The sequence below is a fragment of the Phacochoerus africanus genome, chromosome 4 (genome assembly GCF_016906955.1).
Source record: "Phacochoerus africanus isolate WHEZ1 chromosome 4, ROS_Pafr_v1, whole genome shotgun sequence".
Classification (NCBI taxonomy): Eukaryota; Metazoa; Chordata; class Mammalia; order Artiodactyla; family Suidae; genus Phacochoerus; species Phacochoerus africanus.
In genome coordinates, this window is record NC_062547.1 from 814,596 (window position 1) to 839,477 (window position 24,882).

The 24,882-nt window shown below is 68.7% G+C and overlaps 1 protein-coding gene across 1 annotated transcript in view; it reads left to right on the plus strand.

Moving 5' to 3' along the window:
• Positions 1–1,236: 1,236 nt before the first annotated feature.
• The window catches only part of MUC5B (mucin 5B, oligomeric mucus/gel-forming), a 40,511-nt gene continuing 16,865 nt past the window's right edge, over positions 1,237–24,882 (plus strand). Inside the window, exons 1-34 of the mRNA XM_047774061.1 lie at positions 1,237–1,306; positions 1,596–1,649; positions 1,730–1,908; positions 2,963–3,038; positions 3,318–3,383; positions 3,468–3,521; positions 3,691–3,952; positions 4,047–4,161; positions 4,285–4,375; positions 4,600–4,706; positions 5,356–5,557; positions 5,936–6,061; positions 6,191–6,308; positions 6,408–6,546; positions 6,906–7,016; positions 7,318–7,387; positions 7,747–7,884; positions 8,183–8,347; positions 8,589–8,683; positions 9,522–9,648; positions 9,855–10,110; positions 10,485–10,537; positions 10,637–10,737; positions 10,848–10,999; positions 11,413–11,551; positions 11,628–11,741; positions 12,597–12,776; positions 13,311–13,550; positions 14,474–14,630; positions 14,913–15,041; positions 15,228–15,372; positions 15,513–15,556; positions 15,634–15,837; positions 16,048–24,677. Of these exons, the coding sequence (XP_047630017.1) occupies positions 1,237–1,306; positions 1,596–1,649; positions 1,730–1,908; positions 2,963–3,038; positions 3,318–3,383; positions 3,468–3,521; positions 3,691–3,952; positions 4,047–4,161; positions 4,285–4,375; positions 4,600–4,706; positions 5,356–5,557; positions 5,936–6,061; positions 6,191–6,308; positions 6,408–6,546; positions 6,906–7,016; positions 7,318–7,387; positions 7,747–7,884; positions 8,183–8,347; positions 8,589–8,683; positions 9,522–9,648; positions 9,855–10,110; positions 10,485–10,537; positions 10,637–10,737; positions 10,848–10,999; positions 11,413–11,551; positions 11,628–11,741; positions 12,597–12,776; positions 13,311–13,550; positions 14,474–14,630; positions 14,913–15,041; positions 15,228–15,372; positions 15,513–15,556; positions 15,634–15,837; positions 16,048–24,677 (12,909 nt within the window). The remainder of the gene's footprint in view (positions 1,307–1,595; positions 1,650–1,729; positions 1,909–2,962; positions 3,039–3,317; positions 3,384–3,467; positions 3,522–3,690; positions 3,953–4,046; positions 4,162–4,284; positions 4,376–4,599; positions 4,707–5,355; positions 5,558–5,935; positions 6,062–6,190; positions 6,309–6,407; positions 6,547–6,905; positions 7,017–7,317; positions 7,388–7,746; positions 7,885–8,182; positions 8,348–8,588; positions 8,684–9,521; positions 9,649–9,854; positions 10,111–10,484; positions 10,538–10,636; positions 10,738–10,847; positions 11,000–11,412; positions 11,552–11,627; positions 11,742–12,596; positions 12,777–13,310; positions 13,551–14,473; positions 14,631–14,912; positions 15,042–15,227; positions 15,373–15,512; positions 15,557–15,633; positions 15,838–16,047; positions 24,678–24,882) is intronic.

Genomic DNA, 24,882 nt, shown 5'->3' on the forward strand with positions numbered 1-24,882 from the left:
CCACGGACTTATCCTCAGAAAGACAAAGGCGGGGTGGGGGGGCCGGGGGGACCAGGTGCTCCAGGCTGTGACTCACGCAAACCTGGAAACCGCCCAGCAGGCAGTCACAGCCCCGGACCCGGTGTCCCCCTCCCGCTCCGGGTCCTGTGCTCAGACGCCCTGGGTTTGGGATGAGAAGGAAATTCGAGACGTGCATGTGGGGATGCAGCTGAGCGCGAGGCTGCAGGACGGACATTGTGGGGGCCAGTTCCTGAGGCGGGAAAGGCTACCAGGTGACCCCGAAGTCCTGCCACCATGGCTGGGGCAGTTCTGGGGCTAGGAGTGCCCCCCCCAACCCCCAGGCACCCCATCAGACCTGCTGGCGGCCCAGGGGCCCATCTCTGTGGGCATAGCTCCCTGAGCAGACTGCGGACGGCCCAGGACCCCCGGAGGGTGAGGGCTCCCTCCCCGGGGTTAATAAGCTGGCCCTGGGAGAGAGGTGAGGGCCACAGACCGGACACGGGCTGGGAGCCTGGGCCCTGCCTCGACCTGGGTGCCTGTCCCTGGGGCCTCAGTTTCCCCGGGACTTGACCTTGGGGACAGAGTGGGCCCAGAGACCTGGAAGGGTCTGCCGGCACAGCTGGGGGCTCTGGGACCCCCACTGCCCTGCAGACAGGTCCTCCCCACACGTGACGCATTCCCACGCCGAGCAGGAGCCCCGGCCCCACTGGCCAGGCTGAGCTATGACCTTGCAGCTCCCTTCTCACCCCCAGGGGACCGAGGGAGGACAGCCATCTCCCCCAGAGCCACCTCCTCCCCCGCAGTGCCCCTCACAGCCCCGGCCAGGTTCCCGGGAGGAGCTGCCTGGGGCGGAGCGCAAGCCAGCTTGCAGGCCACCTGTCCCATCCAGTGAGCAGGGCTGCTGCGAGGCAGGAGCGCGGGGACAGCTCTTCAGGGGCTTGGCCAGCCGTGCGTTCCTGGCTCCAGGAGGATGAGCCGGTCCACCCTCCCTTCTGATCCTCAGAAGCCGCTGGGGGCAGGGGCAGGGGTCCTTCCCCTCCGGAATCTTTGGTGCCACGGCCCCTCCCTGAGAGCAAACACACGTGGCTGTCGTGGGGGGAAGACCGCGCCCTGCGTGGCCCAGGAGCCGGGCACGGGGCCAAGGCTCCCTGCTATATAAGCCCCAGGGCCCCTGGGGGAGCGAACGCCGGCCCCATTCCTTCCTCGCCAACGGCCCACCCTCGTGCCGGCCGCGGGATGGGCGCCCCATGCGGGCACCGGGCGCTGCTGTGGGCCCTCGTGGCCCTGCTCTTGGCGCAGAAGGCAGGTAAGGCTGAAGCCCTCACCCACCTCCAAGGCAGGGACTCGCCTGGGTCTCTCTGCCCATAACGCAGTGCGTCCTCCCTGGGGCCCTGCGCGTCCTGGACACTCGGCCCCGCATGCTCAGCCTGCACTAGTGGAGCTCAAGTCCCCTGGGGAAACCGAAGGTCTTGGTCTGGGGTGGAGGGCAGACAGGGTGAGGCCCCCTCAGTGGAGCGGGCAGGGCCGGCACAGGTGCCTGACCAGGCGAGGGCTCCATCCTCTGAGGCCGACCTGGGTAACGGCTGCCACCGCAGCCCCATGGCGGCTGGAGATGCCCCTCGGAGGCGGGGCTGGAATGAGGCAGACAGGTACGTGCCCGGCAGGAGCAGGGGGCCCAGGGCACGCAGGGCCTGCTCCCAGAGCCTTTCTCGCCCACCTGACCTCGAAGGACTGGCCTGGGGCACCAGCATCCGGGGAAGCCCCATGTCAACTCGAAAGTACTGCCCCGGGCACAGGCGATACCCAGCCGGGCTGGCCTGGAGACCTGGCCACCGAGGCCACCCGCCCCGGTCCCCGGGCCCAGGGCTGCTCCTGCAAGCCCCCCTCCTCCAGCTGGGGCTTGGGCGGGTGGGTGCCGGCTGGGCTCTCTCCAGCTGTGACAGGAGGCGACGGGGAGAGGGTGGCCCACAGAGCCGGGGGCTCTGCTGTCAGGAGGAGACGCACACTGGGGGGGGTGTCCCTTGGCCAGAGCCCCTTGGGGTGGGTGAGAGTGGGCTTCCCACCGGGGGGATAGGGACACAGACTGCAGCGTGTCTGGCTGAGCGACGGGCCCAGGTTCCCCAAGGTGCCCATGTGACACCCCCCTGGGGCCTGACCGTGGGTGGGCCACTGCCGGCACACGCAGGAGGAGCTGCAGGTCCGGGGTGAGGGTCGGGGTGGACAGAGGGGGCAGCCGAGCTGCTGGGAAGCGCAGGCGAGCAAAGCCCTCAGGAGGAGGCGTGAATGCCCGGCCAGCCCGACGTGTTCTGTGTCGCCATCCCGGCCCGGCTGGGAACGTGGCACGGGGAGCAGAGTCTGGTGTGGCGGCCGTGCGGTTACCGAGTGCCGGCCCCCCCGGGGACACAGGACCTCTGGGGCTTCACCCTCCCCTCCCCACGAGGGGATGAAGGCATTCTGGGCCCGCGTGGCTGGGGGTCCCAGCCCGAGCCTGGCAGAGAGGGGCCTGGAGGGGGCTGAGCCCTGTCCACCAAGGCTGTGGGGCCCCTGGCCACCAGAGGCGGTGCACACGCAGGCGACCTCGGGGGCCGTGCCAGCACCCCGGCCCCCAGGCATCCCGCTGCCGCAGCTGGGCGTTCTCAGGCGGAGCCGGCTCTGGTCTTGGGTTTCTGCTAAGTCACCCTGGGAGCCACCCAACCGTGCACATCCTTCTCCTCGACAAAACCAGGCTTTGTCCTCCAAGGGTGCGTGGGACGGGCCCAACGCGCTCCCTGGGGTGGCCTGGGGTCCGTGAGGCCAACACCCTCTCCTGACCCATTCTGCCCGAGCCACAGCGAGAGCAGGGCCGGCAGGGAGGCAGGGGTCAGCTCCTGGCCACAGCTTCCGTCTCAGCGTCCAAGTGCTGTTCACGTGGCCACCGTCCGGCAGCCCACGGACACCCTCTGCCACCGGGCGCCCCCTACAGGCCCCCTGGGGGCTGACATCTGGCTCCTCAGAGCCGGGTTCCCGGGGCAGCTGGGCCCGAGCTGCGGCTGTGGACGGTGGGAGGGGGGACGGTGGTCGGAAGTGGCAGGAGGGGCCGGCACGCAGCCGCGCCGGGTGGGGGGTGGACCGCCTCCCACGTGAACTACGTGTCACACTGAGACGCTGGATCCCGTCTGCCCACGGGAGGGAACAGCCGAGGGGCCAAGACAGCAAAGGCACCGGGCAGAGAGGTTCGCACCCGCACCCACTTCCCCCCCCCCCCGCGCAGAGTTCACACCCCCACGGGCGTGCTCTTGCGTTTGCCCCTCCTCCCTCACACCCGTGCACGCCCACAGTCGGGCAGCACGCAGGCCCAGTCAGGAGTGTGGCCCAGGCAGACGGGGAGGGGCTTGGGGGTGACAGTGAGGACAGGGGTCCCGGGAAGGGAGGCCTGGCTGGCCCCCGCCTGGCCACCTTCCTGGCGTGACCCGGCCCTCGCTCCGCAGCCCAGCAGCGTGTGACTTTCATCCCACCCCTCACCGTCTCCCCCGCCATCCGTCGTAAGTGGACGCGCCCATGGCCATTGGGGCGGGAGGAGAGCGGGGACAGCGGGGGCAGTGAGGCAGCGGGACAGCCTCGGGCGTGGTGGGAGCCTTCCTTGCGGGTGGTTCTGCGGGAGGCGAGCCATCGGGGCCTCGGGGCCCTGCCGCCACCGCACACTCCCCGCAGCCCTGAACGCGGCGCACGGCGGCCAGGTGTGCAGCACCTGGGGCGACTTCCACTACAAGACCTTCGACGGCGACGTCTTCCGCTTCCCGGGCCTGTGCAACTACGTCTTCTCGGCGCACTGCGGCGCCGCCTACGAGGACTTCAACATCCAGCTCCGCCGCGGCCTGGCGGGCTCCAGGCCCACCATCACCCACATCGTCCTCAAGACCCAGGGGCTGGTGCTGGAGCTCTCCAACGGCTCCCTGCAGGTCGACGGGCAGAGGTGAGCCGGCGGCCCCGGGGCGGGCTCGGGGCTCGGGGCGGGCCCAGAGGGCGCGGGCCCCGTGGCAGCCCTGCAACGTCCCCCCCCCCCCCAGGGAGGAGCTGCCCTACAGCCGCGCGGGCCTCCTGGTGGAGCAGAGCAGCGCCTACACCAAGGTCAGCGTCCGCCTGGCGCTGACAGTTGTGTGGAATGGAGAGGACAGCGCCCTGGTGAGGACGCCGCGCCCCCTCCCCACCAGGGGGGCCCCCCGCGGGGCCGTGTTGGGGGCGGGGGGGTGTTGGGGGGGCCCGCCGAGCTGGCAGAGCCTGGAGCTGCCCCTCTACTGCCCCCAGCTGGAGCTGGACCCCAAGTACGCCAACCAGACGTGCGGCCTGTGCGGGGACTTCAACGGGCTCCCAGCCGTCAACGAGTTCTTCATCCACAGTGAGTGTGCCCGGCCCGGGGTGCGCAGGCGGCCAAGCGCAGGAGTCGGCCCCAGGGCTGGACAGTCCCGGGGGCTGGGGCTGCATAGTGGGGGCCTTGCTGGGGTCCTGGGCAGGGGCCAGTGGGAGCGGAGATGGCTCAGTGCAGCGACATCCCAGAGGGAGGCTTGGAGTCCTGAGTGTGGGCAGGAGTTCCTGCACTGCCCGAGCCCCTCTTCCCTGCAGATGCCAGGCTGACCCCTCTCCAGTTCGGGAACCTGCAGAAGCTGGATGGGCCCATGGAGCAGTGCCAGGACCCCCCGCCCTCCCCGGCCGACAACTGCACAGATGGGGTGAGGGCCTCCCCAGGGGCCCGGCCTGCCTGCTGCCCCTGCAAACCAAGATTGGGGCTCAGGAAGCCCAGCAGGCTGGGAGGTCCCCACCTCTGGATGGCCCAGAAACTCTGGGATCCCCGAAAGCAGCAGAATCCATGAGCCTTAAACAAGGACTTGGAGCGGGTCAGGGAGGGGCCCGAAGAAAGGGGGCACTGAACCTGCTGAGGCTGGCCGAGGGCACGGGGCACCTCCGCCTCCCCCTTCTCTGAAGTGCCTCTGGTGGGGGGTCTGCACATTTCCTGGGCCTCATGCCCAGACGGGTGTGTCCTGGAGCCCAGGGTGGGTGTGGGGAGTCCAGGGTCACCAGCCACTCCTCCGGGTCACGCGGAGTCTGCAACCAGCAGTGACAAGGTCACCGTGGTTGACGGGTGGAGGGAGGGAGGCGAGGATATGCGGATGGACAGACGGGCAGAGGGACGGAAGGGCAGACGGGCGGGCGGACGGGCGGGGGAGAGAAGACGATGGCCATGGACAACGGACGAGCAGGTGGGTGGGCAGAGGGAAGCACCCTTGGGGGAAGAGGGCAGCCCTGGCCCGGCTAAGGCCGCAGGGTCAGGCCCCTGGATCCTGCAAGGAGGATGGAGGGTGCCCACCTTTCTCTCCCCAGGAGGGCGTCTGCCGTCGCACCCTGCTGGGCCCAGCCTTCGCTCAGTGCAACAGGCTGGTGGACGCCGAGGTGTATGTGGCAGCCTGCACCCAGGACCTGTGCCGCTGCCCCACCTGCCCGTGCGCCACCTTCGCCGAGTACTCCCGCCAGTGTGCCCATGCCGGGGGGCAGCCTCAGAACTGGAGGGGCCCTGACCTCTGCCGTGAGTGGCCGCTGTGCCCCAGGGCCAGCCCCGGGCCCTGCACCCACAGCGGGTCCCTGGGGAGAGTGTGAGGGAGGCATCCCTGGGCAGGTGGGGCCCCACGGGGAGCCCATGGCAAGAGGAGAGGAAAAGGCCTGGCGGCCGGGGGGCGCCCAGAGGGGAGGACGTGACCTGGGCATGGCCAGCGGGCTCACCCCAGAGCCCGGGTGGGGGTGGGAGGGCTGGGCCCTGCGCTCTGCTCACCTCCAGCCTCACCCGGAAGATGGCCAGATGGGACAAGAGGCGCCCCCTTTGGGGACCCCTCCTGGCACATGGAAGCCGGGGGCAAAGGTGGCTTCCTGGGAGCCAAGCGCTGCCTCCCCGCCCCCCCACCCGCAGCCCAGACATGCCCCCTGAACATGCAGTACCACGAGTGCGGCTCGCCCTGCGCGGACACCTGCTCCAACCCTGAGCGCTCCCAGCTCTGCGAGGACCACTGCGTCGACGGCTGCTTCTGCCCCCCAGGCAGGTCCCCGAGCCCGCAGAGACGGCCTCCCACCCGGCCTTTGCCCTCATCCCTGTGCCTGCCCCGGTCGCTGCTTCCAACCCCGGCCCCCCAGCCCTGGCTGACCTGCCCGTGCCCCCTGCCCCCAGGCACGGTGCTGGACGACGTCACCCACACGGGCTGCCTGCCCCTGCAGCAGTGCTCGTGCACCCACGGCGGCCGCACCTACGCCCCAGGGACCAACTTCAGCACCAGCTGCAGCTCCTGGTAGGTCCCGGCCCCTGCCCGGCCCTGCCCGGCCCCTGCCCGGCCCTGCCCGGGTTGGGGTCACCGCCCCCTCACCACGCCCCTCTGCCATGCTCCCAGCACCTGCTCCGGGGGACTCTGGCAGTGCCAGGACCTTCCGTGCCTGGGCACCTGCTCCGTCCAGGGTGGGTCGCACATCTCCACCTTCGACGAGAAGCTCTATGACGTGCACGGGGACTGCAGCTATGTCCTGACCAAGGTGAGCCCTGCCTGCTGGGCCCTCCTGGACCCTCGGCCACCTCCACCCAGGAAGGGTCCCCTGAGGGCCAGCGGAGTGAAGTCCCTGGGCTTCCACTCAGAGGGGGACGCCCCCGGGCTCATACTCGAGGGATCGAGGGGCTCCCAGGTCCTGAGACAAGCTGCACAGAGGTAACGGCAGGTGCCAGCCCCCCACCCAGCAAGGCATCCCTTGGCACAGGGCACCGTGCACGGGTGCCAGCCCCCCCCACCCCTGCAGGGTGTCCCCAGCCACAGGGCACTGCACACAGGTGCCTGCCCCTCCCTGCCTGGCTTGGGGGTTGGCCGACCCCAGCACATGGGTGGGCTTTGCTCTGGCAGAAATGTGCAGACAGTGCCCTCACCGTGCTGGCCGAGCTGCGGAAGTGTGGCCTGACCGACAATGAGAACTGCCTCAAAACCGTGACACTGAGCTTGAATGGAGGGGACACGGTGAGGGCCCGGGCTGGGAGGCGGGGGGGGCAGCGGCCTGCCAGGTGGCCCCTGGCAAGCGCTCCTTTGATGATGGGTGGGTGGGGCTCCCCCGACCACAGTGCTCCCCCCCCACCCCCGACCATAGCACTTCTCCCACGGACCGCAGCCCCCCTCTCCCCACTGACTGCAGCCCCCTCCCCACTGACCACAGCCCCCTCCCCCCCACTGACCGCAGTCCCTCCCACTCACCGCACCCCCTCCCCACTGACCGCAGCCCCCTCCCCGCTACTGACCGCAGCCCCCCCCCCCCCCTCGCCAGGCCATCCGGATCCAGTCCGGCGGCGGGGTGTTCATGAACTCCATCTACACACAGCTGCCAGTATCCGTGGGTACGTGGCCCCGGGAGCTGGGCCCACCAGGTGTCAGCACAGAGCCAGCTGGGTCCCTTGCTAGTTCTGTGTGGCCTCGGGCGGCTCCAGAACGTCCCAGGGCTGGTGTCTCACCTGCAAGGGGGCACCGTCAGGGGCTGCGCCTGTGGCCGCCGTGGGGACACGAGTGGAGCACACAGGTGCCCGGCCGCCTGGAGCGTCAGCGGACACGTCCAAGCTCACGTGCACGTTCCTGCCCTGCTCCAGGCCCTGGGGGGGTGCTGGGGCCCACCGATGCCCTCCAGCAGGGGCCGCCCTGCGACTCAGGCCCCGGTGGTCGGGGTCATCGGCCTTTGACGGCCCCCGTCCCTCCCCCGCAGCCAACGTCACCATCTTCAGGCCCTCGTCCTTCTTCGTGCTGGTGCAGACGGGCCTCGGGCTGCAGCTGCAGGTGCAGCTCGTGCCCCTCATGCAGGTGTTCCTCAGGCTGGACCCCTCCTACCGTGGCCAGATGTGTGGTAAGGCCGCCTCGGGCTTGGAGGGCGAGGGGGAGATGGGCCCGCCCTGCAGTGGGGACCCCGCGCCGGCCCACCTGGGGGCTGGAGAGCAGGGCACGGTGCCCTCACTCGGCCGGCTGGGTTGGGGCTGACCCGACCCCCGCCCCCGCCCAGGGCCCATCTGCAGATGGTTCTGGAACCAAAGTCCAGGACAGGGCTCTCAGGCCGGTGCACCTTGTGCTGGAGCCTGCAGGACTTCAGCCTGGGCCGGGCCGGGCAGCCGCTGAGGCTCCCACCCCACCCCCACCCCCACCCCCAGGCCTGTGTGGGAATTTCAACCAGAACCAGGCGGACGACTTCTGGACCATCAGCGGCCTGGTGGAGGGCACGGCCGCCGCCTTCGCCAACACCTGGAAGACCCAGGCTGCCTGCCCCAATGCCAAGAACAGCTTCGAGGACCCCTGCTCCCTCAGCGTGGAGAACGGTATCCGCAGGCCTGGGGGCCCTTGGGTCACCCGGGGGCCAGGCGGGGGCCGGCAGTGAGCAGGGCGGGGACTCCGACAGGCCGTGAGCCCGTCTCCGGGAAGGCACCCCCGTGACACAGCTGCGAGCCCCGAGATCCAGCCCAGGGTCCCCGCCGGAGGCTGGGGCGGGTGGACGGGCCCAGAGGAGGAACGCGTGACTGCTGAGCCGCGCAGTGACGGCCAGCCCGCCGTCCCCCGCAGAGAACTATGCCCAGCACTGGTGCTCCCTGCTGACCGACCCGGCCGGGGCCTTCTCGTCCTGCCACTCCGTCGTCAACCCGGCGCCCTTCCACTCGGTGAGACCCCTGGCTGGCACCCTGCCCGGGAGCCGTCCTTCCCTGGCCCCCTTCGGGCGCCCTCTCTGCACCACCACACCTCCTGCCAAGGGTCAGGCGCCCAGGCAGGGCTGGAAGCCGGAGCAGTTTACTCGCCCCGCCGCCACCCCCAGGCCTGGAGCCAGAGGCGTAAAACCACGGGGCTGGCGGGATCCCCTCAGGGTCCTTCCTGCCTCTCCAGCTGCTGGGCCTCAAGGCGGTTTCGCCCACCCCGGGCTCCTCCATGCGAGTCTGAAGCCCTTGGCATCCGGACACCAGGCGTGCTGCCTAATGACCTCCTCTTAGCGCCGACGCGTCTGTGAAGCCCCCATTCCGACAGGGCCACATTCACAGGCTCCAGGGGCCCTGACGTGGATGTGTCCTCTGCGGGGCGGGGGGGTCACACGTCAACCCACTGCAGTTGGCCAACAGGCCACTTTTCTGGAAGCCAAAGCCCAGGAGTGTGTGTCCAAGGGTGGAAGACCCAGGCCCATCTCTGCGTGACCCCTGCCGGCCCGCCTCCAGCCTTCAGCCCCCGCCCCACCGTCCACGCCCCCCACGCACTGCCCAGACAGGGGCAGATCTTGAATTCCAGAGGGCCCCTGTGCTGGTCCCGCCGAGACCCATCCCTGGACACTGTCCCTAGCCTGGCCTGGCCTCCCCCACCCCTCAGGGCAGCGTGTCCACACCTCGGCCTCCTACCAAGCTCAGGGCTGCCTCTGCCTCCTGGCCCAGACGGGGGCCCCAGGAAGCTTGGTCGGGGAAAGAGAGAGGGGCCCTGGCGGGAGGGGTCCCTGACGTGCCCCCCGCCCCCCCCCAGAACTGCATGTTCGACACGTGCAACTGTGAGAAGAGCGAGGACTGCATGTGTGCGGCCCTGTCCTCCTACGTGTGGGCCTGCGCCGCCCGGGGCGTGCTGCTCAGCGGCTGGCGGGACGGCGTGTGCAGTGAGTGTCCGCTAGCCCAGCCCGCCGGGGGAGGGTGCGGAAACCCCGGGGGCACCCACCCCGTGTCCTCGGCGAGAGCCCTGGGCCTCCACCCATCCAGAGGGGACGATAAGCCTCGGGCCCCTCCAGCCCCAGCTTGGACGTGGCCTGGCAAGGCTGGACGGGTCGCCCCGCCCCTGACCCGAGGGTCACCGGTCCGCCCCCAGCCAAGTACATGAGCGACTGCCCCAAGACCCAGAGCTATGCCTACGTGGTGGACAGCTGCCAGCCCACCTGCCGTGCGCTGAGCCAGGCCGATGTCACCTGCAACGTGGCCTTCGTGCCTGTGGACGGCTGCACCTGCCCCCCGGGCACCTTCCTGGACGACGCCGGCACCTGCGTGACCGCCGAGGCCTGTCCCTGCTACTTCCGTAGCTCCGTGGTGGCCCCAGGGGAGGTCCTGCACGACAACGGCGTGGTGTGGTGAGGGCCCTCCCCGATGTCACCCTCAGAGCCCCCACCCCGCCTGCTCCAAGCAGAGAGCCTGGCGCCTCCTCAGAGGACTTCACAGCCCGGGGCTCCCTGGGGAGGGAGGTGGGCCCCGCCCCCCCCCCCATCTTTCTGAAGAGGGACCGTCCTCTGGCCCAGCAAGTTGTCCTGAGGGTCTGGAGCCCACCCAGTGCACCCCGCCCTGGCACCCCCTCCCCTCCCGCCCTGCGCCCCTGCCCTGGCCTGCTCAGTGCGGTGCAGGGGACGGGCCCTCACTGAGACCCCCAGTCCCTTCCCGACGAGGCCGGGCCCGGCCAGGCGGGAGCAGCGGTGCAGCCCAGCCCAGTCGTCTCTTTCACCTCTCGTAGCTCATGTGCAGGAGGGAAGCTGAGCTGCCTGGGAGCCGAGGGGCAGAGCGCAGGTACGCCCGCCCCAGGACCCCGCGGCCCCCACCTGGCAGAGGGGGAGGTGCTGCTGGCCTGCCCCGGGGCCCCTGGCAACGTGCCCCCCCCCCCTGCAGGCTGTGTGGCCCCCATGGTATTCCTGGACTGCAGCAACGCCTCCGCAGGCACGCCCGGGGCCGAGTGTCTCCGGAGCTGCCACACGCTGGACGTGGACTGTGTGAGTCGGCTGGGAGGGCACAGCCTGCTGCCCAGGGATCTGCCCCTGAGCCTGGGGCACCCAGGTAGGCGGGGTCCCCGAGTCGAGGCTGATGGCCCGCCTGCCCACAGTTCAGCACTCACTGCGTGTCTGGCTGCGTCTGCCCTGCGGGGCTGGTGTCGGACGGGAGCGGGGGCTGCGTGACGGAGGAGGACTGCCCCTGCCTGCACAACGAGGCTGCCTACAAGCCCGGGGAGACCATCAGGGTCGACTGCAACACCTGGTGGGTGGAGGGCCGCGGAGGGGGGCGTGGGGGTGCCCTTGGCAGGAGGCCAGGCAGGACCAAGGACTTGGGGAAGCTCCAGGCGGGCCGTCTGCGCTCCGGGAGGTGCCCGGCAGAGAGCAGGGCCGGTTGACGTGGTCCCCAGGCGCCAAGGGCTTGGGATCCGGGAGACAGGAGTGCGACTTGGGTGTGGGGGTGTCGGATCCCAGGGCCTGAGCTCCGCGCTTCACTTAGCTGCCCCCCCAAGCCTGGGGAGGGGCAGTACCCGGGCCGGGCTTTGTGGAGGAGGGGCCGGGGCCTGGGCACTGTATGCCCAGGTTGTTGGGGGGGGCGGGGGGGGGGGTTCGGGGGGGTGGGGGGTGGTCTCCTGTCCAGGCCCCCGGAGCAGGGCCTCACCTCCCCTCGGCCCACAGCACCTGCAGGGGCCGCCGGTGGGAGTGCAGCCACCAGCCCTGCCTGGGCACCTGCGTGGCCTACGGGGACGGCCACTTCATCACCTTTGATGGAGAGCGCTACAGCTTCGAGGGGAGCTGCGAGTACACGCTGGCCCAGGTACGTGGCCCTGCGCCTCCCGCGGCGGCTGCCGGCTCTGGGGCAGGGGCCCACATCCCTCTGCTCCCCATCCCAGGACCACTGTGGGGTCAACGGCTCTGCCAACGGGACCTTCCGCATCGTCACTGAGAATGTCCCCTGCGGGACCACGGGCGTTACCTGCTCCAAGGCCATCAAGCTCTTCCTGGAGGTGAGGGCCCTGGGACCGTCTCCCCCTCTCTGCAGCCGAGGGCCCAACCCTGTCAGACACCCAGCAAGGGGTGGAGGGCGGGGGGCTGGCCCTCCAGCCGTGGCCTGGTGTCTCAGGGCTGTGGGAAAAAAGGGCCGCAGCCCTTGGGGACATAGAACAGAAAAAACGTCCCCTCGTGGCTCTGAGACCAGGCTCCCTCCAGAAGCTCCAGGGGAGGGTCCTCCCGGCCTCGGCCAGCTCCTGGGGCTCCGGGCGAGCGTCCTTGGGCTCCTGGCCGCGTCCCCCAGTCTCTGCTCCGTCCTTGCCCGGCCCCATCTCTTCCCTGAGAGGGACCCTGTCACTGGCGCTCCCAAACCCAGGCTGACCTCCTCTCCAGACCCTCAATCACACCCGCCAAGACCCTTTGCCCATGTAGGGTATGTTCGTGGATTCCCGGGGTGCAGAGGTGGACGCGCCTCTGGGGCGGACGTGGGGAAGCCCCCCACACCTGGGGGTGTCCGCTTCTAGCACAGGGAGGTCGGAGTTCAGGTGCAGAGGGCAGAGCCGCTGGCTGGGGGCTGTGCCCCCTCACCAAGGTGGGGGAGCGCGAGGAAGGCAGCAGCTCTGCGGGCAGGGCGGGGGGGGGGGTTTGGCCTCCTGCACCTCCTGTGTGGGCTCTACACGCCCCTCGGCTTGCCTGCAGCCCCCGACCTCCCACACGGCCTTGGCTGGCTCCCAGCGGCTCACCTCAAGTTTGTGACTCATTCCCAGTGGCAGCCACATGCCACGGGCCCCTGAGCCCCACGGAGCCCCCGTTCTGGGCAAGGGCAGGGGCAGGGAGGTGCTCTAGCTGCCGCCTCCCCTGGCCCCCTGCAGAACTACGAGCTGATTCTCCACGAGGGCACCTACAAGGTGGTGCAGAGGGGGCCGGGCGGAGACCTGCCCTATAGGATCCGCTACATGGGCATCTACCTGGCCGTCGAGACCCGCAGCGGCATGGTCGTGTCCTGGGACCGGAAGACCAGCGTGCACATCCAGCTGCATCAGCGTTACAAGGTGGGGGCTGGCAGGCGGCGGGACCCCCTTGGGCCACGTCTGAGAGCTCCTAGACCCGGCCCTGCAGGGCCATCTGGCAGCTGGCGGACTGCTGGGGGCTGGGGGAGGCCGTGCACAATGTCCCATCCCCGAGGAGGGCCACGCCGACCGGTGGGCCTGCCCATCCTGGCAGGAAAGCGCTCTTGACTCTCCAGTCTCTGCGCTCAACTATTCCATGTCCGCTGGGCTGGAGTTCCACGGGGGAGCAAGTGCCTGCCCACCTACCTATCTGGCCATGTGCCTGCCCACCTGCCCACCTGCCTATCCATCTGCCTGCCTGCCCGCTTGCCCACCTGCCCACCTGCCTATCCATCTGCCCACCAGCCTTCCTGTCCCCTGCAAGACCCCCATGCACCCCTTCTTCGTGAATGTCCACGAGGTGATGCCTGGGAGAACCAGGTGGCCTGCAGCACCCCTCCCAGGCCAGGCTCGGTGCTGCTCCCCTGGGCCGACCCACGCAGCCACAGCCCTCCACGCCCCTGTCTCTGTGTCCAGGGGAGGGTCTGCGGGCTGTGCGGGAACTTCGACGACAACGCCCTCAACGACTTCACCACGCGGAGCCAGTCCGTGGTGGGCGACGTGCTAGAGTTCGGCAACAGCTGGAAATTCTCCCCGTCCTGCCCGGACGCCCGGGCCCCCAAGGACCCCTGCACGGCCAACCCGTACCGCAAGTCCTGGGCCCAGAAGCAGTGCAGCATCATCAACAGCGCCATCTTCAGCGCCTGCCGTTCTCAGGTGGGCTGGGGGAGGGGGGCTCTGGCTGGGGCCCCGACGTGGGAGGGTGGCTGACTCCTTGCCGCCCAGTGGGACCTGGGTCTGGCCAGCAGTGGGCCTCAGAGGACCGCTGCACGCGGCGCACCAGACCTCCCACCCGGCAGGGGACTGCGTCCCCAGTGCCCTCTGCTTTTCCCGACCACACTCAGCCTCCTCCCCGGAAACGGGACTTTGAGCCACACAAGCCTTCAGTGTCACCTCCCTGTCCTCCCCCACACCCCCTGAGCCACCAGCCCCTGGCACAGACGGAACTCTCAGGGGGGCCTCATGGGAGCAGAGGACAGTGACAGCCTCAGACCCGTCCCCAAAGCCTTCCTGCTGCCTAAGGAGGACAGCAGGGCCCACGCACCTGTGTCACGATCTGGGATTCGGAGGAACGAGGAACAGTCTGCAGCTGAGGGCGGCCGGCCCATGTGAGGCCCCGAGTTCCCCTCGGCTCGCAGCCCTGCTGGCCCCTCACCCCACCCTCCACCCTGGCTGCCCTGCCCCCGGCACAGCAGCTACCTCAGATGGTGCCACTCACGGTGGCAAACATGAGACATGGGTGCCCTGGGCCCCGTCACCTGGGAGGGTGGAGTCGGGGGTGCCCCCTCACCCTGAGGAGCCAGCACCGCATTTTTCAGGACAGGTCACAGCACGGTTCTGGGGAGGGCTGGCTTGCAGTTAAGTGAGGTGCCAAGCAGAGGCAAGGGACAGGGGCAGGGGTGAAGTCAGAGAGGTGCCGGGGACAGGGACGAAGGACAGGCGCCCCGGTGGCTGGATCTCAGAAGGCCGTGGGGGCGGAAGTGCAAACAGGGTGCTGGCGGCCCCGCCCCAGGGGCTGTGGTTGGCTCCTCTCGCTGAGCAACGCCCTCCCCCCACCCCCCCACCCCCGCCACCCCCAGGTTGACTCCACCAGGTACTACGAGGCCTGCGTGAGCGACGCGTGCGCCTGCGACACAGGGGGCGACTGCGAGTGTTTCTGCACGGCCGTGGCCGCTTACGCCCGGGCCTGCCACGAAGTGGGCGTGTGCGTGTCCTGGCGGACCCCGGACATCTGCCGTGAGTCAGGCTCTCCGTGGTGGTGGGAGGAGGCGGTGCGCCCGCTCTGGGGCCTGCCGAGCGCACACCCCGGATCACGTGACCTGCATGTGCGCGTGCCCCTCCCAGGGGAAACCCAGACAGGCGGTCCCTAAAAGAGACAGCTCAGCAGGGACAGGGGTTCCAAGCGCAGGGCTGAGAAATGAAACTGGAATTTGTGGGGGCCCTGAGACCCCTCGGCTCCGGGACCGGCGTGGGGACGCGGCCCAGCAAGTGCCCACAGCCCCTCTCCTCCTCGCTCAGCCCTGTTCTGCGACTACTACAACCCCCACGGGGAGTGTGAGTGGCACTACCAGCCCTGTGGGGCCCCCTGCCTGAGAACTTGCCGGAACCCCAGTGGGCATTGCCTGATGGACGTGCCAGGCCTGGAAGGTGAGGACAGGCTGTTCGAGGGAGGCCTTGCCTCGTCCCCCCAGGACAGAGCGCTGGCACTGGGGCAAGGGGGCTCCTGCCTCTCCCTGCCCACCCTCAGGACAGGGAGGCAGAGACGGGTGGCAGAGGCAGGGCCCACAGCCTGTCCTGAGAGGTGAGTGTTTCCACGTCCTACACCCACTGCAGGCTGCTACCCCAGGTGCCCACCCAGCAAGCCCCTCTTCAACGAGGACCAGATGAAGTGCGTGACCCAGTGCGGCTGCTATGATGGGGACGGAACCTACTATGATGTTGGCACGAGGGTCCCCACCACAGAGAACTGCCAGAGATGGTGAGTTCTGCGAAGCCCCGCCTCTCTGGGCGGACGGGGCGGGGACTGGGAGGACGCTGGCGGGCGGGGCCAGGCGGGCGGGCGGGGTCTCGGCTGGGGACCTGCCCGCCCTCAGCTGCTGTCTTTCCTCCTCCTCCCAGCGACTGCACCTCCAAGGGCCTCCAGTGCACATACAGCCCCGAGGGTAAGGGGGCCTGGTTGGTACGGGGGCTGGGGCTGGGGCTGGGGCTCTGCGTGAGCCCAGGACCTTTCCGTCTCCAGCCTGCGCATGCGCCTACGAGGGCAGGACTTACGCCTACGGGGATGTCGTCTACAACACCACAGACGGGCTGGGCGCCTGCTTGATCGCCACCTGCGGCGACAACGGGACGATCGTCCGGGGGGCCGAGGAGTGTCCCGGAACCCCGTCCACAACCCCCTTCACCTTCACCAGCACCAGCACTGCGGCACCGCCTTCCACCACTGGTAAGCCTTGCAGCCGCACCACTGGGCTGCTTCTCCGGAGCCCCGACCCTGGACTGGGTACAGGGTGGGGGGCGGGGGAAGGACTCGGGGGCAGCCGGTGCAGAGGTCCTGGGCCAGGGGTCGGCCTGGGGCTAACTCGGAGGAAGGGGGACGAGCCACCCCGCGTCTGGCCAAGGCGGCTGATGGGGTCACCTGCTTTCCCCCCCGCAGGCTCCGTCCCCACCCCCTCCACAGCGTGCCTGCGCCAGGTCTGCCTCTGGTCCGACTGGTACGACAGTGGCCGTCCAGAGCCCGGAATGGGGGGAGGAGACTTTGAGACATTCGTGAACCTGAGGCAGAGGGGCTTCCAGGTCTGCCTGGCCCCAGTGGACGTCCAGTGCCGGGCCCAGCGGCTCCCCGACGTGCCCCTGCAGGAGCTGGGCCAGAAGGTGCAGTGTGGCCGGGCCCAGGGGCTGACCTGCCTCAACAGTGAGCAGAACCCCCCACTCTGCCACAACTACGAGCTGAGAGTCCTGTGCTGCAACTACGAGCCGTGTGGCACCAGCCAGCCACCAACGTCCACACCTGCCTGGAACACACCCAGCCCAGTACACACCCTCCCAACCACCGTGGCCACAAGGTCTCAGACCCCATCTGCCCAGCCCGCAACGACTGCGACCCTGGGGACCCTGACCTGTCAACCCCGATGCGAGTGGACAGAGTGGTTCGATGAGGACTACCCCAAGTCGAACGTGGCCGGCGGGGACATCGAATCCTACGACAAGATCAGGCGAGCCGGAGGAGTCCTGTGTGCACAGCCTCAGGACATAGAGTGCCAGGCCGAGATCCTGCCTCACAAGAAGCTGGAGGAAGTGGGGCAGCGAGTGCACTGCAACGCCAGCTTCGGGCTCATCTGCAGAAACGAGGACCAGGAGGGCCTGTTCAAGATGTGCTTCAACTACAGGATCCGCCTGCTCTGCTGTGACGACGTGCGGCACTGTCCCAGCACGGCCAGCCCCGGCCTCTCCTCCCCCACGCTGTCTGCCCACAGCCCCACCACCCTCACCGGCTCCACGACGACGCGGCCGGGGACCTCCACCTCCGCCACGAGCCCCACCAGCCCCACCTCCTCGGAGGCCCTGGCCACGAGCACCAAACCCGCTTCGACCAGTGTCCCCCCGTCGGCCCCTCTGCTGACCTCCCAAACACACACAACCCCTGGGGTGTTATCCCCCACCGCTGTGACGGGCCCCCCCTCCGCTGGCACCACCCAGAGGGTCTCCACCCCTTCCCCTGTGACAGGCTCCTCCTCCCCAGGGACCACCCACGGGGTCACAACCCCCACCACTGTGACAGGTGTCCCGTCCACTGCGACAACTCCGAGTGTCACGACTCCCACCACTGTGACAGGTGTCCCCTCCACTGCGACAACTCCGAGTGTCACGACTCCCACCACTGTGACAGGTGTCCCGTCCACTGCGACAACTCCGAGTGTCACGACTCCCACCACTGTGACAGGTGTCCCCTCCACTGCGACCACTCAGAGTGTCACGACTCCAACCACTGTGACAGGTATCCCCTCCACTGCGACCACTCAGAGTGTCACGACTCCCACCACTGTGACAGGTGTCCCCTCCACTGCGACCACTCAGAGTGTCACGACTCCCACCACTGTGACAGGTGTCCCCTCCACTGCGACCACTCAGAGTGTTTCGACTCCCACCACTGTGACAGGTGTCCCGTCCACTGCGACAACTCAGAGTGTTACGACTCCCACCACTGTGACAGGTGTCCCCTCCACTGCGACCACTCAGAGTGTTACGACTCCCACCACTGTGACAGGTGTCCCGTCCACTGCGACACCCCAGGGTGTCACGACTCCCACCACTTTGACAGGTGTCCCCTCCACTGCGACCACTCAGAGTGTCACGACTCCCACCACTGTGACAGGTGTCCCGTCCACTGCGACAACTCCGAGTGTCACGACTCCCACCACTGTGACAGGTGTCCCCTCCACAGCGACCACCCAGGGTGTCACGACTCCCACCACTGTGACAGGTGTCCCCTCCACGGCGACCACCCAGAGTGTCACGACTCCCACCACTGTGACAGGTGTCCCCTCCACGGCGACCCCCCAGGGTGTCACGACTCCCACCACTGTGACAGGTGTCCCGTCCACTGCGACCCCCCAGGGTGTCACCACCCCCACCAGTGTGACAGGTCCCTCCTCCCCACGGACCACCGAGTCGGTCTCCACCCCCACGCCCGGGCCCACGGCCTGCCAGCCTCGCTGTGCCTGGACGGACTGGCTGGACCAGAGCTACCCGCTGCCGGGCGCCTCCGGGGGGGACTTCGAGACCTATGCCAATATCCAGGCGGCCGGCGGGGCCATCTGCCAGTGGCCCCAGGACATCGAGTGCCAGGCTAAAAACTTCCCCAACCGGACGCTGGAGGAGCTGGGTCAGCGAGTGCACTGCGACGCCAGCTTCGGCCTCATCTGCAGGAACGAGGAGCAGGACGGCCGGTTCGAGATGTGCTTCAACTACAGAATCCGCGTGCTGTGCTGCAGCTACGGCCACTGTGGGACGCCCACCTCCCCGCTCACCGCCTCGACCACCACCTCCGCCCCCAGCCCCGGCACCACCACCTCGACCACTGCCTCTTCGGCCCCCAGCGCGGCCACCACGGCCGGGACACCCGTCGCAACAGCCGGAACACTGTCCGGGAGCACAGCGGCCACCGGCTCCGCCACGCCGGGGCCCGCCCTTTCCACGGGCGTGACGGCGCGAGTGACGGCCTCCAGCCCCAGCCCCACGGGCTCCGCCCCGACGTCTGCCACGGCGGAGCTCCCGTCCTCTGCAGCCTCCACAGAGCCCGCCAGCCCAGGCACGGCCACGGCAACCCTCCCGACTCACGGGACCAGCCAGGGCCCGACGCGCTGTCAGCCCAAGTGCCAGTGGACGGAATGGTTCGACGTGGACTTCCCCACCTCGGGGGTCGGGGGCGGAGACGTGGAAACCTACGACAACATCAGGGCGGCCGGTGGCAACATATGCCCCGAGCCCCGGGAGATCGAGTGCCGGGCAGAGAGCTACCCCGACGTGAGCATCGACCAGGTCGGGCAGGTGCTCAGCTGCAGCCTGCAGGACGGCCTCATCTGCAGGAACGAGGACCAGGAGGGCCTGTTCAAGATGTGCTTCAACTACAGGATCCGCGTGCTCTGCTGTGACGACGTGCGGCACTGTCCCAGCACGGCCAGCCCCGGCCTCTCCTCCCCCACGCTGTCTGCCCACAGCCCCACCACCCTCACCGGCTCCACGACGACGCGGCCGGGGACCTCCACCTCCGCCACGAGCCCCACCAGCCCCACCTCCTCGGAGGCCCTGGCCACGAGCACCAAGCCCGCTTCGACCAGTGTCCCCCCGTCGGCCCCTCTGCTGACCTCCCAAACACACACAACCCCTGGGGTGTTATCCCCCACCGCTGTGACGGGCCCCCCCTCCGCTGGCACCACCCAGAGGGTCTCCACCCCTTCCCCTGTGACAGGCTCCTCCTCCCCAGGGACCACCCACGGGGTCACCACCCCCACCACTGTGACAGGTATCCCGTCCACTGCGACAACTCCGAGTGTCACGACTCCCACCACTGTGACAGGTGCCCCCTCCACAGGGACCACTGAATCGGTCTCCACCCCCACCGGTGTGACAGGTACCCCCTCCTCGGCGACCACCCAGGGTGTCACGACTCCCACCACTGTGACAGCTGTCCCCTCCACTGCGACCACTCAGACTGTCACGACTCCCACCACTGTGACAGGTGTCCCCTCCACTGCGACCACTCAGAGTGTCACGACTCCCACCACTGTGACAGGTGTCCCCTCCACGGCGACCCCCCAGGGTGTCACGACTGCCACCACTGTGACAGCTGTCCCGTCCACTGCGACCACCCACGGTGTCACGACTCCCACCACTGTGACAGGTGCTCCCTCCTCGGCGACCACCCAGGGTGTCACGACTCCCACCACTGTGACAGGTGTCCCCTCCACTGCGACCACTCAGACTGTCACGACTCCCACCACTGTGACAGGTGTCCCGTCCACTGTGACACCCCAGGGTGTCACGACTCCCACCACTGTGACAGGTGTCCCGTCCACTGCGACAACTCCGAATGTCACGACTCCCACCACTGTGACAGGTGTCCCCTCCACGGCGACCACCCAGGGTGTCACGACTCCCACCACTGTGACAGGTGTCCCCTCCTCAGGAACCACTGAGACAGTCTCCACCTCCACCGTTGTGACAGGTGCCCCCTTTTCCGGGACCACCCAGAGGGTCACCACCTCTACCGCTGTGACAGGTGCCCCCTCCCCCGGCACCACCCAGGGGGTCTCTACCCCTTCCCCTGTGACAGGCTCTGCCTCCCCAGGGACCACCCAGAGTGTCACCACCCCCACCAGTGTGACAGGTCCCTCCTCCCCACGGACCACCGAGTCGGTCTCCACCCCCACGCCCGGGCCCACGGCCTGCCAGCCTCGCTGTGCCTGGACGGACTGGCTGGACCAGAGCTACCCGCTGCCGGGCGCCTCCGGGGGGGACTTCGAGACCTATGCCAATATCCAGGCGGCCGGCGGGGCCATCTGCCAGCGGCCCCAGGACATCGAGTGCCAGGCTAAAAACTTCCCCAACCAGACGCTGGAGGAGCTGGGTCAGCGAGTGCACTGCGACGCCAGCTTCGGCCTCATCTGCAGGAACGAGGAGCAGGACGGCCGGTTCGAGATGTGCTTCAACTACAGAATCCGCGTGCTGTGCTGCAGCTACGGCCACTGTGGGACGCCCACCTCCCCGCTCACCGCCTCGACCACCACCTCCGGCCCCAGCCCCGGCACCACCACCTCGACCACTGCCTCTTCGGCCCCCAGCGCGGCCACCACGGCCGGGACACCCGTCGCAACAGCCGGAACACTGTCCGGGAGCACAGCGGCCACCGGCTCCGCCACGCCGGGGCCCGCCCTTTCCACGGGCGTGACGGCGCGAGTGACGGCCTCCAGCCCCAGCCCCACGGGCTCCGCCCCGACGTCTGCCACGGCGGAGCTCCCGTCCTCTGCAGCCTCCACAGAGCCCGCCAGCCCAGGCACGGCCACGGCAACCCTCCCGACTCACGGGACCAGCCAGGGCCCGACGCGCTGTCAGCCCAAGTGCCAGTGGACGGAATGGTTCGACGTGGACTTCCCCACCTCGGGGGTCGGGGGCGGAGACGTGGAAACCTACGACAACATCAGGGCGGCCGGTGGCAACATATGCCCCGAGCCCCAGGAGATCGAGTGCCGGGCAGAGAGCTACCCCGACGTGAGCATCGACCAGGTCGGGCAGGTGCTCAGCTGCAGCCTGCAGGACGGCCTCATCTGCAGGAACGAGGACCAGGAGGGCCTGTTCAAGATGTGCTTCAACTACAGGATCCGCGTGCTCTGCTGTGACGACGTGCGGCACTGTCCCAGCACGGCCAGCCCCGGCCTCTCCTCCCCCACGCTGTCTGCCCACAGCCCCACCACCCTCACCGGCTCCACGACGACGCGGCCGGGGACCTCCACCTCCGCCACGAGCCCCACCAGCCCCACCTCCTCGGAGGCCCTGGCCACGAGCACCAAGCCCGCTTCGACCAGTGTCCCCCCGTCGGCCCCTCTGCTGACCTCCCAAACACACACAACCCCTGGGGTGTTATCCCCCACCGCTGTGACGGGCCCCCCCTCCGCTGGCACCACCCAGAGGGTCTCCACCCCTTCCCCTGTGACAGGCTCCTCCTCCCCAGGGACCACCCACGGGGTCACCACCCCCACCACTGTGACAGGTATCCCGTCCACTGCGACAACTCCGAGTGTCACGACTCCCACCACTGTGACAGGTGTCCCCTCCACGGCGACAACTCCGAGTGTCACGACTCCCACCACTGTGACAGGTGCCCCCTCCACGGCGACCACTCCGAGTGTCACGACTCCCACCACTGTGACAGGTGTCCTGTCCACTGCGACAACTCAGAGTGTCACGACTCCCACCACTGTGACAGGTGTCCCCTCCACTGCGACCACTCAGAGTGTCACGACTCCCACCACTGTGACAGGTGTCCCCTCCACTGCGACCACTCAGAGTGTCACGACTCCCACCACTGTGACAGGTGTCCCGTCCACTGCGACAACTCAGAGTGTCACGACTCCCAGCACTGTGACAGCTGTCCCGTCCACTGCGACCACCCAGGGTGTCACGACTCCCACCACTGTGTCAGGTGTCCCGTCCACTGTGACACCCCAGGGTGTCACGACTCCCACCACTGTGACAGGTGTCCCGTCCACTGCGACAACTCCGAATGTCACGACTCCCACCACTGTGACAGGTGTCCCCTCCACAGCGACCACCCAGGGTGTCACGACTCCCACCACTGTGACAGGTGTCCCCTCCACGGCGACAACTCCGAGTGTCACGACTCCCACCACTGTGACAGGTGTCCCCTCCACGGCGACCACCCAGGGTGTCACGACTCCCACCACTGTGACAGGTGTCCCCTCCTCAGGAACCACTGGGACAGTCTCCACCTCCACCGTTGTGACAGTTGCCCCCTTTTCCGGGACCACCCAGAGGGTCACCACCTCTACCGCTGTGACAGGTGCCCCCTCCCCCGGCACCACCCAGGGGGTCTCTACCCCTTCCCCTGTGACAGGCTCTGCCTCCCCAGGGACCACCCAGAGTGTCACCACCCCCACCAGTGTGACAGGTCCCTCCTCCCCACGGACCACCGAGTCGGTCTCCACCCCCACGCCCGGGCCCACGGCCTGCCAGCCTCGCTGTGCCTGGACGGACTGGCTGGACCAGAGCTACCCGCTGCCGGGCGCCTCCGGGGGGGACTTCGAGACCTATGCCAATATCCAGGCGGCCGGCGGGGCCATCTGCCAGCGGCCCCAGGACATCGAGTGCCAGGCTAAAAACTTCCCCAACCGGACGCTGGAGGAGCTGGGTCAGCGAGTGCACTGCGACGCCAGCTTCGGCCTCATCTGCAGGAACGAGGAGCAGGACGGCCGGTTCGAGATGTGCTTCAACTACAGAATCCGCGTGCTGTGCTGCAGCTACGGCCACTGTGGGACGCCCACCTCCCCGCTCACCTCCTCGACCACCACCTCCGCCCCCAGCCCCGGCACCACCACCTCGACCACTGCCTCTTCGGCCCCCAGCGCGGCCACCACGGCCGGGACACCCGTCGCAACAGCCGGAACACTGTCCGGGAGCACAGCGGCCACCGGCTCCGCCACGCCGGGGCCCGCCCTTTCCACGGGCGTGACGGCGCGAGTGACGGCCTCCAGCCCCAGCCCCACGGGCTCCGCCCCGACGTCTGCCACGGCGGAGCTCCCGTCCTCTGCAGCCTCCACAGAGCCCGCCAGCCCAGGCACGGCCACGGCAACCCTCCCGACTCACGGGACCAGCCAGGGCCCGACGCGCTGTCAGCCCAAGTGCCAGTGGACGGAATGGTTCGACGTGGACTTCCCCACCTCGGGGGTCGGGGGCGGAGACGTGGAAACCTACGACAACATCAGGGCGGCCGGTGGCAACATATGCCCCGAGCCCCAGGAGATCGAGTGCCGGGCAGAGAGCTACCCCGACGTGAGCATCGACCAGGTCGGGCAGGTGCTCAGCTGCAGCCTGCAGGACGGCCTCATCTGCAGGAACGAGGACCAGGAGGGCCTGTTCAAGATGTGCTTCAACTACAGGATCCGCGTGCTCTGCTGTGACGACGTGCGGCACTGTCCCAGCACGGCCAGCCCCGGCCTCTCCTCCCCCACGCTGTCTGCCCACAGCCCCACCACCCTCACCGGCTCCACGACGACGCGGCCGGGGACCTCCACCTCCGCCACGAGCCCCACCAGCCCCACCTCCTCGGAGGCCCTGGCCACGAGCACCAAACCCGCTTCGACCAGTGTCCCCCCGTCGGCCCCTCTGCTGACCTCCCAAACACACACAACCCCTGGGGTGTTATCCCCCACCGCTGTGACGGGCCCCCCCTCCGCTGGCACCACCCAGAGGGTCTCCACCCCTTCCCCTGTGACAGGCTCCTCCTCCCCAGGGACCACCCACGGGGTCACCACCCCCACCACTGTGACAGGTGTCCTGACCACTGCGACAACTCCGAGTGTCACGACTCCCACCACTGTGACAGGTGTCCCCTCCACGGCGACCACTCCGAGTGTCACGACTCCTACCACTGTGACAGGTGCCCCCTCCACGGCGACCACTCAGAGTGTCACGACTCCCACCACTGTGACAGGTGTCCCCTCCACTGCGACAACTCCGAGTGTTTCGATTCCCACCACTGTGACAGGTGTCCCCTCCACGGCGACCACTCAGAGTGTCACGACTCCCACCACTGTGACAGGTGTCCCGTCCACGGCGACAACTCCGAGTGTCACGACTCCCACCACTGTGACAGGTGTCCCGTCCACTGCGACAACTCAGACTGTCACGACTCCCACCACTGTGACAGGTGTCCCCTCCACTGCGACCACTCAGAGTGTCACGACTCCCAGCACTGTGACAGGTGTCCCCTCCACGGCGACCACCCAGAGTGTCACGACTCCCACCACTGTGACAGGTGTCCCCTCCACTGCGACCACTCAGAGTGTCACGACTCCCACCACTGTGACAGGTGTCCCGTCCACGGCGACCACTCCGAGTGTCACGACTCCCACCACTGTGACAGCTGTCCCGTCCACTGCGACCACCCAGAGTGTCACGACTCCCACCACTGTGACAGTTGCTCCCTCCTCGGCGACCACCCAGGGTGTCACGACTCCCACCACTGTGACAGGTGTCCCCTCCACTGCCACCACTCAGAGTGTCACGACTCCCACCACTGTGACAGGTGTCCCCTCCACTGTGACACCCCAGGGTGTCACGACTCCCACCACTGTGACAGGTGTCCCCTCCACGGCAACCACCCAGGGTGTCACGACTCCCACCACTGTGACAGGTGTCCCCTCCACTGCGACCACTCAGAGTGTCACGACTCCCACCACTGTGACAGGTGTCC